The sequence below is a fragment of the Drosophila gunungcola genome (genome assembly GCF_025200985.1).
Source record: "Drosophila gunungcola strain Sukarami chromosome 2R unlocalized genomic scaffold, Dgunungcola_SK_2 000020F, whole genome shotgun sequence".
NCBI classification, from domain to species: domain Eukaryota; kingdom Metazoa; phylum Arthropoda; class Insecta; order Diptera; family Drosophilidae; genus Drosophila; species Drosophila gunungcola.
The window spans coordinates 564,725-577,875 of NW_026453174.1; the positions used below are offsets into that span (position 1 = coordinate 564,725).

At 47.8% G+C, this 13,151-nt stretch overlaps 2 protein-coding genes across 3 annotated transcripts; one reads left to right on the forward strand and one right to left on the reverse strand.

Moving 5' to 3' along the window:
• Positions 1–216: 216 nt before the first annotated feature.
• Positions 217–1,627, reverse strand: LOC128256445 (segmentation protein even-skipped). Its single transcript, XM_052986821.1, has 2 exons — positions 1,399–1,627; positions 217–1,325 (listed from the first exon to the last, which is right to left on the reverse strand). The coding sequence occupies exons 1-2, from the start codon at positions 1,535–1,537 to the stop codon at positions 379–381; spliced, it is 1,086 nt and encodes a 361-aa protein (XP_052842781.1). The 5' UTR covers positions 1,538–1,627; the 3' UTR covers positions 217–378.
• A 6,832-nt stretch (positions 1,628–8,459) lies between these two features.
• On the forward strand, positions 8,460–13,069 carry LOC128256584 (transitional endoplasmic reticulum ATPase TER94). 2 transcript variants are annotated; one of them, XM_052987054.1, is made up of 5 exons: positions 8,460–8,620; positions 9,956–10,058; positions 10,152–12,188; positions 12,251–12,405; positions 12,471–13,069. In XM_052987054.1, exons 1-5 carry the CDS (start codon positions 8,604–8,606, stop codon positions 12,562–12,564), a joined length of 2,406 nt encoding a protein of 801 aa, XP_052843014.1. In that variant the 5' UTR covers positions 8,460–8,603; the 3' UTR covers positions 12,565–13,069. The 2 variants fall into 2 exon arrangements, with proteins under 2 accessions (XP_052843014.1, XP_052843013.1); XM_052987053.1 differs by lacking the exon at positions 8,460–8,620 and adding an exon at positions 9,679–9,883.
• The last annotated feature ends 82 nt before the right edge of the window (positions 13,070–13,151 follow it).

Consider the following 13,151-nt stretch of genomic DNA (forward strand, 5'->3'; position numbering starts at 1 on the left):
TGGGCACTATGGTTGCCCTGCGAAGGTCGCCGCTTCCCAGAGAGCAGCTGTCCAGTCAGGTTTCTCCAGCCAGCTAATCCAAACGTCCAGGTCCATAAAAGCGACTCAGGTATGCCACACCCAATGCTCAGCACTCAACACTCAACACTCAATACTCCCAGGTAGTTTCCAAATGTGTCTCGCATAAGTTTCAGTTATTTTCGCATTTATTTTTGATTTTGTGTCTTAATTATCACTACATTTAGCTAGCTTACTTAACAATCTGTACAATCTTTGGGAATAAATAGGAGGACTAAGGCTAGTTTGTACAATCTTTGGGGGGATGGGGAATCTGGGGAGTCAGGGGAGTCAGGGAGTCAGGGGATCGGGAACAGGTTCTTACGCCTCAGTCTTGTAGGGCTTGAAGAGCTTCGGCTTGGGCTCCGCAATCATGGTCGTCGTGGGCGGTGGCGACATGTCGGAGGCGGGCCGCTTGGCACTGGGCATCAGGAGGCCTGGAGCTGGCAGCGGACTGGTGGTGGTCAGCGGAACTGGAGCAGGAGCCGCCAGTGGAGCCATGGCCACTGGACTGCGGTCGAACACCTTGGCGTGATCGGATCCCACTGGCGAGAGCGACAGCGTGGAGGAGTGCGGCGAGGAGGAGGACTGCAGGTCCAGTGGCGGCGTCTGGGTCTTGGGCACGCCCAGTCCCGGATAGCAGGAGCCGGAGGGCAGGGCGCCCAGCAGGCCGGCGGCGGCGGCGGCGGAGTAGGAGGCGGCGGAGGCGGACACGGAGCTGGCGGCGCTGTTACCCATCATTTGCTGGTGCATATGAGGGCCAGCGGGATGCGGGGGCGTCGGCCGGGCGGGGATGTGGTACGGCGTGTAGCGGTACTGTCCGTAGGGCGAGGGATGAGCCGCGTGGCCGGGCATCTGCATGGCCTGCATCTGGGGCATGGCCATGGGCGGCATTCCGGGGGCCATCATCGGGTTGGTGGACAGGTAGGGCATGCCCACACTGTTGGCGGCCGCCTGCAGGATGGAGGCGGCGAAGGCGGGGTCCGAGTAGACGGCGGCATAGGGCCAGGCGACGGCAATGCGCTGGCGCTTGTCCTTCATGCGGCGGTTCTGGAACCACACCTTGATGGTGCTCTCCGGCAGATTGAGCTGGGCGGCCAGTTCGCAGCGACGCGGACGCGACACGTAGTTCTCCTTGTAGAACTCCTTCTCCAGACGACCCAGCTGGTCACGGGTGAAGGCGGTGCGGTAGCGACGGACCGACGGGTCGGCGGGAATCTCCGAGCCGCGGCTGCCGTTCAGCGAGTTATCCGGACTGGATAGGCATTCTGTTTGGGACACAAGCAAAAGAGCGGAAGTAAGTAAATTGTCACACTCAAAGATGTTTATCTGTTAACTTACCATTTGGCGAGGGCGGGGGCGTCTGGGGTTTGCCATACTGGGTGGCCAGGAGGTCCACAACCAGCGGCTTCTGGTCCACGGGACTGGCGTCGTGGTGGGCATGGTGGCTCTCCATGTTGTAGGTTCGGTATCCGTGCATCTTTGGCGGCGGTGAAAGCAGTTCGATATATAACAGTTGGGTGTTTTTCTTTTTTGAGAGTGTTTCAGAGGCAGTTGTTGACTGTGCGGCGGTCACAGCTCGAGTGTGTTGCTCTCAGCCACCCCGCGCCCTTTTATACCTCTCCGCCACGCTCTTTTGCTCTCTGGCAAATGGCCGCCATCGCGGGGCTGGCCAATCACAGGGCGGCAGGCAAGTGCGAGCGGGACAGCTGCGCAGGCAGTGGTAATCTTGCGGTGCAGAGAGCCGCTGCTGAGCGACGATTACGAGGAGGGACAAAGCGGAGGAGCAGCGGGATGGAGCCGGAGAGCAGGTCCTACTCCTGACTTTTTAGAGAGAGCGCCGATTTGGTATTCATAGCGGATGAGCGAATCTTTTGTCTCGCCCGCCCGCAGGCGGCCACTCCACAGGAGCGAGCGGGACGGGCGGGCCCCCTTAATAATGGGATTTTATCGGCTTCATCAAGAATGATATGGCATTATGCCGCTCAGTGGGGTTGATGGTATTAGTATGCTCCATACGCTATGTACCCAGCTACACACATATGTATATATTTATCGATCGCCTTTTGCCAGCGAATTATTTGCGCTTTTATGAAGTCTTAATATTATGCCGCACGTTTAACAGCCTCACACACTAGCCACTCCGGGTTTTCTGAACTTTATCAACCCCGGCGAGCGGGGATGAGGCGGTGGTATCCACCCACAACCAGGATAATGGCTGCTGGGGGGTCCCAGTTGCCGGGACTTAATTTGAAAAGTTTTCGGTTTCGTTTGGCAAAACATTTATTATGATGATATAATCATGCCCAGAGGCAACTGTACCGGGAAAGAGTGTCCTTTTGGGGGCAGTGAGTAGTTGGCTAGTTGGCTAGTTGGCTAGTTGGATGTGGGTGTGGTTGTGGGTGTGGGTGAGGAAAAAACGCAGGACCCATCGCCATATCTACCTGCTGCGGCTCAAACGGGTTAAGCTCGGGGATCAGTGATAAGTCGGCGCAAAAAATAACCCAGTTCGCTAGTCCCCTAATCCGCTAAACATCTACCTAATCCCTTCGACATCATTATTATGTGTTTTTATGACTTTCTAATGAAAATGCAAGGGGCCTGCGACTGCGACTGCGAGTGGGATTGGGATTGGTATTGGGATTGAGATTTAGTTCCAAGTCAAGCCCTTGGCTAATCCCAGCAAAAACAAACAAACAAACGCCCGCATCGAAAGCGTTGAGATAGGATAGGAATCGGAATCCCCTGACTTCGCAACCCGGTTCTGGTATATAGTCAGGGTCCCTTGATTTCGTCCTCGGAATTCCGTTTAATTGCGCTCAATTGAAGCCAAAAGAAAGTAGAGCACAGCGTGCTACCAAACTCAGGCGATTGTTCAAGATGCTGCAATAAAATCTAACTCGAAAGTGAAACGAGGACGAAAGCGAAACTCAGACTCACTCGGCAATTGACTAATAATCTGGCTGATGGCAAACGGATTAACACGGCCCACACAGCGAGGAACCTTCGATCTGCGATCTGCGATCTGCGATCTGTCCCAGTTTCAGTTATAGTTTCAGTTTCAGTTTCATTTACAATTCCCTGGTCCCATTGTTATGCATTACCGGGTAACCAAGAAGTATCCTTCGCGCTCCTGCGAGTTAGTTCAAATTATTGGGTTATATTGCGCCGCAATTTGCATTGGCATTAACTCGCCGGGGCAATGGAATCGGAAAGGGTCTACCTACCGGTGACCTGGAAAAGGAAAAGGCCCACAGACAAGCCTTCTTGGCCAGGAAAGGTTCCATTTCCATCCGCGAACCCTACCCACAAGCTACAACCTTGCCTATTGTGCACCGCCGGAGCCATTGTCTTTGACTCCGTCCGGAGAATGGACCGCTTGGGTTAAGTCGTCAAGCGAGGTAAACATACATAAATGCGGCAGCGACAGTAAATACCCTTTATGGCGATCGGGCGGGTTGGGTTAGGCGTACCTGCGATCCTCACTCGATCCCGATCCGCGAACACTTTCGCATTTCTCCCGCTCCGCTGCGAATGGGAATACTTGGAAGCGAATCCCTAGCCGTTTGTTGCCAGTTTATTGCACATTCTGCACTCACAAAGCGCCGATCTCGCTGATTATGCCCGTCATCATGGCACGTAAATGGCAAACACACTAGCCGAATTGTCCGCGCAATAGAAATGCCAGCGAAAATTCGCAAAACACTGAACGGAGGGACGGGGAAAAAGGCAAGTCAGTGCAAAAATTGGCAATAAAACGACGAAAACGAGGGAATTATGCTTGATGATTGAGTAATTTCTGTAATAAAACAATTACAACAAAAAGGGCACAATTTACGATGATTGCGAAAGAAGAATGAGTTGAGTAAGTGATTCAAGACCATTGTCTTCAAAGCCCTAAGAATTGCCTTCTTTTTTACATATGAAGCTATTGAACTTGGCATTTTTAAAGCGAACTATAAAGGTCTTTTAATACATCGACATTTATTAAGGAGCTACTAAAAAGTATACCTTGTTTTAATTATAAACCTATTTTTAGTTAAAGAGATTCATAAATTCCATTTAATATAATGTATAATATAAGTATTACATTAGTTTAGAAAAAAGTATGGGCTGGCTTTTTTAAATGTGTGTTGATGCTTTTAACTAAGCACCTGGAATTATCTCACAACTTAAATTAAATTTAATTCAAATACTGTTTCCATCATGACTTTGTGTGCTATACAGGCAGGCCATCTGGTTATTAAAGATATCTTAATTACTCACTTAGATTTTGTACAATTACTAAGGCTTAATTAATTATTTGAACACATTGTGTAATAGCCATAATATATTTCTTTGAACTTGCAGTAGCAATATGGAAATTGGGTTTTGGTCACAATTACTTAAAAATAAAGTTCTAAAAAATGGTTTTAAATATTTCAGAAAAATGTAAATAGTTTGCATATAAACACCGCCTCACATTCTTTACTCTCTGTTCAAAGAGAACCATCTTATTCGAAGTGGGGAGGTGTGTATTAGAGCACATCATCCCTCGAATAAATGTGGTGGTTTCCATCCTCCACTTAAGACTGAATTTTACACGCCACACTCAAGTAACCATAAAATGTCTGAGGAGTGTATAACAACATAAGTAATTTAATTTTCTAACAAACATCGTGAAAAAGTGATTCAACTGAGAGAACATTTCTCAGGCAATCGACGAATTAGCAGTGTTTATAGGGGAAATATAAAAAAGCCGTTTGATGAAACTTTTAGCTAACTATTGGCTCATGTTTTCAATGGGTATACAAAACACTACATTCACTGCAATCGAAGCCTAACGATTTTTATGGCATTTCTCCCAAGGGAAAACCATACCAATCGAAACTGAAATTTCAAATAATTGCCAGAGACAAAACAAACTGGCATATTTTATGCTGAGCTCGGCCCGAAGGAACGACCTCATAAAAATATGAATGCCCCGGGCAGACAAATGGATCTTAAAAACGAGAGCACTGCGAGTTATGGCCACAATTACAGGTAAGTAGAGCGCTAACCTTGTCCGCGTTTTTCCAGGAGCCCCATAAAAACCCGTGAAGAATTAAAAAATTAGAGCATTTCGCTGGGTTCGGGGAAAAAAACTAGCGCAGCGAAAAAAGCGCACAATGGGAACAAAAAACGTGATCTACTTTCCTAATACTGCCGACCAGGATCGCCGCTAAGGTCCTCGCGGCAGGACACTCCCGTTCCGCGAACCAGATCGCAGGACCCATAAAAATCTGCATATACCATGCATACCATAATGCCGTCCAGAACAAAGGAGCGGGAAATGGAAACGGGGCCATAAACCATAAAGCATATAGCGAAATAAAGAGAGCAGGGCACAAAAATCGAGCGGACAGAACAAAAAACTGATCTAGTTTTCTAATGCAGCGAGGTCGCCCTCGATTTCGAGGATCCTTGTGCGTTGTCCTGCGGTTCCGCCGAAGGTGCACCAATAAAAAGGCGCGTCCGCTCTGCAAGTTGCTAGTTGCTAGTGCCTACTGCCTACTTCCTAGTCCTACCTATTTTCCTTTTTTTTTCGGCCCAATTTTTAGGGGAAATGCGAGCGTGCAATAAACGGACACATGTCCTTCCGAATGTCCGAATGTCCGTTTCGTCCGGACAACGACTAACTGCCGTAATTAGGAGGTTTGTAGGGCAGGCATCGCGGCCAGCGAGGGCAGGCCGGGAAAAAGTGACAATGGAAAAAACTCATAAAAAGAGCAACAAAGTGGCCCAGAAAGAAAAAAATTGGCTCGCTTTTTGTCGAACAAAAAGAGGCCACAAAAAGCGTCCACGAGCCGAGAGTTCGCCACTCACAATCGGGCCAAATAATTAGGTGAGCGATTGTCCGCCCTTTGTGCGGCCCAATGATGAGCGGTTTCTTTTTTAGGACCGTCTTTTTGGACGGGATGCATTTTTAGGGCATGTGTCCCGGGGAACCTATCAATGAGGTCCTCGAAAAAAGAAGGAAAAATAATCATAACATCAATTTGTGAAACCATTCTTTTATTAATAATTAATGGCACTTCTATAATTTGATACAAATTATATAATTTTAAAGTTAGTCCCAAAAAATACATTTGCTAATAATATTCTCTAGTGTTATTATCATTATAAACATTAAGCCTCAAATAAACAATATACATACATCCATTTCGATATTTAGATATATGATGTCGAAAATCCTAAATATCATTTGGGAACAATTTATATTTGTTAATATAAAACATTTTTACACAATAAAGAAACATTTTTTTTTGGACCAGACTATATTATATAATTATAAACAATTTGTAAAATATATATTTTTAGGTAGCAAACTTTTATTAAAACAAATTGAGGTTTTTTTTAACAAGTATAAAAATACAGTTTTATTTCTTAATGCTTAAAGCGAGGAGTTTTTAAAATGTATATTTCTTATATATTCATTATAAAACTGAAAATATTAATAAAAGCGAAGAAAACCATTTGATAAATGCAAATTGAGGCATCTGTGACAGACTCCCCCGCGGGTGGGCAAATCAATCGGACACGTTTACTATAAATACAGCGCATTGCGGTCTCCGAGGCAATTCAATTGAACCGGTGACCAATTCCAAATCGGGCCAAGAGCGGCGGAGCAACAGGGGACCAGGGGTCAGGGGTCAGATTCGCCAACAAACGCTGCTGGAAAGCCGCAGAATGCAGGGTCACAGGACGCGGGAGGGGGCAGGAGCTCAAAATTCAGCACGGAGTGGTAGTGCGGTGCAGTAGCAGTAGTCCACCGCACTGACGAATCACATCAAAGTGGAACACTGAGTCTTAGACTCGGGCTCGGACTCGGACTCGGACTCGGACTCAGGGTCAGGCATCCTGCTAACAGACATGTCAAATCACAGAAAAACAACGACGACAGGACACAGTGCCGCCAAAGGAGCAAGGAGGCAAAAAGGTCCTGCCAAACAGCATCGACTCACCGCAGCAAATTCGCGCTGACTGTGCGAGAACAGCGGGGCACACCATAATATTTTGGTTGCTTGGCATGCACGGCATGGAAATCTTCTTCGCCTGGAGATGGGAAGACTCTGGTTTCGAAGGAATTCCTCTTTATTGATGGGCAATTAGCCACGGTGAGTGGCGGTTTCGAGTGAGCTGCAGGACTCTGGCTACTCCGATTCCGATTCCTATGCCGATGCCGAATGGGTCCCGGTCACTATTCGCTTTGGCTTCGCTCGGCAGGAGCAAACCCACAGCTTCAGTGGCGGCGTCGAGATATCTTCCTGTGTTTCCATTCCCATTCCCATTCCCATTTCTGTTTCTGATTCTGTTTCTGTAAATTTGAGTAAATTAAGTCGTTCCGGTTGTGCCCGTTTTTAGGTGGTACTTCTGTAGCAATTTTATTTGTATCGTAGGTGTTGTATTTGTCAACATTTAGCCAGGACACAGGACTCGGGATTCAGGACTCTGGGCTCTGGACTCTGGGCAGGCAGGCAGTGGCAGCGGATTAGCCGATTTGTGGGCACAGATTCGAAATGCCTACTGCAGCACTAATTGGGCCGCTCTCTGTGCGAAGGGATGCAGGATAAATGGATGGATAAATGGATGGATGGAGGGAGGTGGGACAGGGGCCGTCCTAAGGATGCGTTTATCTGCGCTGAGGATGTGCTAATTTTTTACCCAGCAGAGCGAGCTGCGAGCAGAGTGTGAGCAATGAGTGCACAGGCTCGGGGGTAAATTGAATCATCATTGGCGGTGCAAAGGTGGATAGTTTCCCTTGTGGGAATTACAATGGAAACATTTTCAAAGCTTTACCCTGCAGCGATTTCACTATCATAAAATATCAATGTACAGAGCAAAGACATTATTAAGACAACCCCTTTATTTTTCACACATTTATTTTTTTTTAATTTGTATGACAAGCACTGCATATGTACAGACAAAGCATAAAACGGTAGAGAAGTTAATTGAAATTAAAACTGTTACAATAAAAAAAAAATTTTTATTTCAGGACCTAATTTACTCGTTGCACCTGATACATTTTTAAGAAATAAAATGTATTGTAAGACAATAAGATTTGAAATTTATTAAAATTCTTGAACCTTTATTTTTTATCGTAAGTTAGATATAAAATAGATTTGCATTTCTTTATTTTAAATCATGTAGAAAGTATGTAAGGAAAATGTAGAGCCTTCGGTAGTATGCTACATTCTTTCAACAAACTAAATAATAACGTAAGCTCTTACGTTATACAGCTTTACAACAGCGAGACTGTGTCAGCAAAAACGTTAAGGTGAACAAGGCTGCCAGACTTTTCGCTTAGCGGAGTCAACAACCGCTCTGGGTTGTAAGATATCGATAGTAGCCTACAATCGATCAATTTCAAAAACATCGATCCAAAATCGACGATTTGCCACCTCTAATCTGTTTCTGCTGCCTCATCTTTGAATTTGACTAAAAGTGCCGATTTCCAGCTCACCGAATAGTCCGAAAACGCCGAATTCTACGATTAAGATAAAAAGTTCAACCACAACTAGTGTACCATGGCAGATTCAAAGGGGTAAGTGCACCGCGTGCCCAAATAAACGCCGTGCTATACACTGCAAGTCGAATTCGCCGAATTCGTTCAATTTCGCGCAGTCATCGGGATGAAAAAATACGCAAGGGCCACATTGCAGACATATTATTATTGCATTGTTAATGGCCTTTCTTGATTTACGCAAAACTCTAGCTTTTTAGCGCGACTTTTCCTCTGCCGGTTGCAAAAACGTTGCGAAACTAGGGCAAAGCTGAAACCCAAGAAAAAAAAACACGCCAGCGAAAATCGCCATTTGCAGTTCATTGTTGTTGTTGTTTTTGGTGTTACTGCCCTTGCAGTTGTTGTTGCCGCTCGAAAACTTACAGTTTTTCTTTGTTGTCCGAAAAACAATTCGTCCTTTTGTTGAAGGATATTCATTTGCGGTGGTGTGACAGGATGATTGGTATTTGGTACCGCTGGATAAGGAAATCAGAACTGGATAAATGAGAGGTGTTTCGATATAAACAAGTCCGTAATACACAAAGCTCTATTTCGCGGAAACAACATTTAATATTAATCAAGTTGCTAAGCTACTAAAATCTTGTAATATCCTCTGAAATTACATCACTTCTAGAAGAATCTACAATCTTTGGTTGCCTCTGTTATAAAATACAACTTATTTAGACATTAACCTTTTTTTAAATTTCTAAAATGGTGGGAACTGTTTAAAAAACAAAATCCAAGAATCTTTGGGCTGCGATCTTAAAGTAAAAGGCCTAAAAATACAATGAAAAAAACGTATATTTAGAACAGCTGTTTATCAAAACAAAAGGCGCCAAAAGAGTTGGCATAAAAAAAAGAATACAGTCTTACTTCCATAACGACATTGTAGGCCACAGTAACTAAGTATTGCTCTACATATTTCTTTAACTTAATTCTCATTTACTGTTATGTGGGCTTAAATGAAATTGTATTTGTTTTGAAAAATTAAATAGTTATAAAGAAATCACTGAAATACCAATCAAAACTGCCTTTAAAAACAACCATCACGTTGGCTACGACAAACAAATCGGTCATTTGATTTCCCTAAAGTTTAGTTACGTTCGGCTTTGCTTGGGAAAGCTGTTTCCATTCGTTTGATCAAGACCAAAAAGGAAAGGGGAATCCCCGACTTAAAAGCAGACACAACATGTCAGGCAGCAATGACGACGGGATGGGTCAGGACAGGGATCCCAGGGACTTTGTGCGCGGCTATCGCAGCGAGCAGGACGAAAAGATGAAGCCGAAGACCTCGTTCGACAAGCGGTTAGGGCTAGGATACCCCCACTTATCCAAAACTGAGTTGTAAACCGATCCTTTTTTTCCTCTACCCCACAGTGAAGATCTGGCAACGGCGATCCTGAAGCGCAAGGACCGCCCCAACCGTCTGATTGTGGAGGAGGCGCAGAATGATGACAATTCGGTGGTGTCGCTGTCGCAGGTAAGATTCACACTCCCAAAGGCCACGTCATCACACTGATATTAATCGCTCGGCTCGGCTTTTCCCTTCATTTCCCCGATCTCTGTTCTGCAGGCGAAGATGGACGAGCTGCAGCTCTTCCGAGGCGACACCGTGATCCTCAAGGGCAAGCGCCGCAAGGAGACGGTCTGCATCGTGCTCTCGGACGACACCTGCCCCGACGAGAAGATCCGCATGAACCGTGTGGTGCGCAACAACCTGTGCGTCCATCTGTCCGACGTGGTGTCGGTGCAGTCGTGCCCAGACGTCAAGTACGGCAAGAGGGTGCGCATCCTGCCCATTGACGACACCACCGAGGGCGTCACCGGCAACCTGTTCGAGATCTATCTGAAGCCGTACTTCCTGGAGGCTTACCGGCCCATCCACATGGGTGACAACTTCATCGTGCGCGCCGCCATGCGTCCGATCGAGTTCAAGGTGGTGCTGACCGACCCGGAGCCGTACTGCATCGTGGCCCCCGAGACGGTGATCTTCTGCGACGGTGATCCGATCAAGCGCGAGGAGGAGGAGGAGTCGCTGAATGCCGTGGGCTACGACGACATCGGCGGTTGCCGCAAGCAGCTGGCCCAGATCAAGGAGATGGTGGAGCTGCCGCTGCGCCATCCGTCGCTGTTCAAGGCCATCGGTGTGAAGCCACCGCGCGGCATCCTCATGTACGGACCACCCGGCACCGGCAAGACCCTGATTGCCAGGGCCGTGGCCAACGAGACCGGCGCCTTCTTCTTCCTGATCAACGGACCGGAGATTATGTCCAAGCTGGCCGGAGAGTCGGAGTCCAATCTGCGCAAGGCCTTCGAGGAGGCCGAAAAGAACTCGCCGGCCATCATCTTCATCGATGAGATCGACGCCATTGCCCCGAAGCGTGACAAGACCCACGGCGAGGTGGAGCGCCGCATTGTCTCGCAGCTGCTGACCCTTATGGATGGCATGAAGAAGAGCTCGCATCTGATCGTGATGGCGGCCACCAACAGGCCCAACTCCATTGATCCGGCCCTGCGTCGCTTCGGCCGTTTCGATCGTGAGATCGACATCGGCATTCCCGATGCCACTGGCCGCCTGGAGGTGCTGCGCATCCACACCAAGAACATGAAGCTGCACGATGACGTGGACCTGGAGCAGATTGCCGCCGAGACCCACGGACATGTGGGCGCCGATCTGGCCTCGCTGTGCTCGGAGGCTGCCCTGCAGCAGATCCGTGAGAAGATGGACCTCATCGATTTGGAGGACGACAAGATCGATGCCGAGGTGCTGGCCTCCTTGGCCGTCACCATGGAGAACTTCCGCTACGCCATGACCAAGTCCAGTCCATCGGCGCTGCGCGAGACGGTTGTGGAGGTGCCCAACACCACCTGGACGGACATCGGTGGCCTGGAGAGCGTGAAGAAGGAGCTGCAGGAGCTGGTGCAGTACCCGGTAGAGCATCCGGACAAGTTCCTGAAGTTCGGCATGCAGCCCAGTCGCGGTGTTCTCTTCTACGGACCGCCCGGATGCGGTAAGACGCTGCTGGCCAAGGCCATTGCCAACGAGTGCCAGGCCAACTTCATCTCGGTCAAGGGCCCCGAGCTGCTGACCATGTGGTTCGGCGAGTCCGAGGCCAATGTGCGCGACATCTTCGACAAGGCCCGCTCGGCGGCTCCGTGTGTGCTCTTCTTCGACGAGCTGGACTCGATCGCCAAGGCCCGTGGCGGCAATGTGGGCGATGCCGGCGGCGCCGCCGATCGTGTGATCAACCAGATCCTGACCGAGATGGACGGCATGGGGGCCAAGAAGAACGTGTTCATCATCGGGGCCACCAATCGTCCGGACATCATCGATCCGGCCATTCTGCGTCCGGGCCGTCTGGACCAGTTGATCTATATTCCGCTGCCCGACGACAAGTCGCGCGAGGCCATCCTGAAGGCCAACTTGCGCAAGTCGCCGCTGGCCAAGGAGGTGGATCTCACCTACATCGCCAAGGTGACGCAAGGCTTCTCGGGCGCCGATCTCACCGAGATCTGCCAGCGGGCCTGCAAGCTGGCCATCCGACAGGCCATCGAGGCTGAAATCCGTCGCGAGAAGGAGCGCGCCGAGAACCAGAATTCGGCGATGGACGTAAGTCGCCTCGATTGGCTCCCCAAAAGAATATCTATTTTTGACTATTTTCCCTATACCAGATGGACGAGGACGACCCAGTGCCGGAGATCACCAGCGCCCACTTTGAGGAGGCCATGAAGTTTGCTCGTCGCTCGGTGTCCGACAATGACATCAGGAAATACGAGATGTTTGCCCAGACTTTGCAGCAGTCCCGTGGTTTCGGACAGAACTTCAGGTGAGATTGAGAAGGGAGCCTTGTCTTATGGTACAAATTTCTTATTAATCCTTGTGAACTTTTAGATTCCCCGGTCAAACCGGCAACACCTCAGGAACTGGCAGCAACTTGCCAGTCAACTCGCCAGGCGACAATGGCGACGATGATCTTTACAGTTAGATTTCTAGTTTTACACTGCAAAACAAAACCACAAAAAAAGAAACTTTTTAAATGAATTTTTCCCTGGAAAACCGAGCAAGCAAACAACCAATCACATTCGCATCCTGGAGGCGGTAACTACAGCAACCACTGGCTAAGACATTCAGCCAACAACCCGACAACGGGATCAGATTACATACCCAATACAATAATCACTCTTTTTGATACCATCCTTGGTCTTGGTCACGGATCGTGCTGCAAGATAACTCTAATTCTAATTCTAAATGGACTTGGACCAGCATAATCCGAAACCATTTTAATTGGCGACCAAATCCGCCCCACACACTTATCATTCGTGCATTGTCGGAAGAGTGGCTCCGATATATGAGTTTCTATAAACATAATTATAAACGATACACATACACACATACATTTAACGATAAAAACCATATATTAAACACCGTAAAATTATAAGTGTATTTGGAGCTACGTTTTTAAGTGAATAAAAATTATAAATTCAATACAATCATATGTTCTTTTATCTTGATGAGGACATATTTGATTTTTTAGGAGTTGCGAGATTATAAATTGACATGAAAAAGTGCATC

What these genes read in the sequence shown, in the direction of transcription:
- LOC128256445 (XM_052986821.1), bottom strand. Translation starts at nt 1,537, where the DNA reads ATGCACGGATACCGAACCTACAACATGGAGAGCCACCATGCCCACCAC. An exon ending in GCCCCCGCCCTCGCCAAATG is followed by an intron (nt 1,326 to 1,398) that starts GTAAGTTAACAG and finishes TGTCCCAAACAG; the next exon opens with AATGCCTATCCAGTCCGGAT.
- LOC128256584 (XM_052987053.1), top strand. Translation starts at nt 9,768, where the DNA reads ATGTCAGGCAGCAATGACGACGGGATGGGTCAGGACAGGGATCCCAGG. An exon ending in AAGACCTCGTTCGACAAGCG is followed by an intron (nt 9,884 to 9,955) that starts GTTAGGGCTAGG and finishes TCTACCCCACAG; the next exon opens with TGAAGATCTGGCAACGGCGA. An exon ending in GGTTTCGGACAGAACTTCAG is followed by an intron (nt 12,406 to 12,470) that starts GTGAGATTGAGA and finishes GTGAACTTTTAG; the next exon opens with ATTCCCCGGTCAAACCGGCA.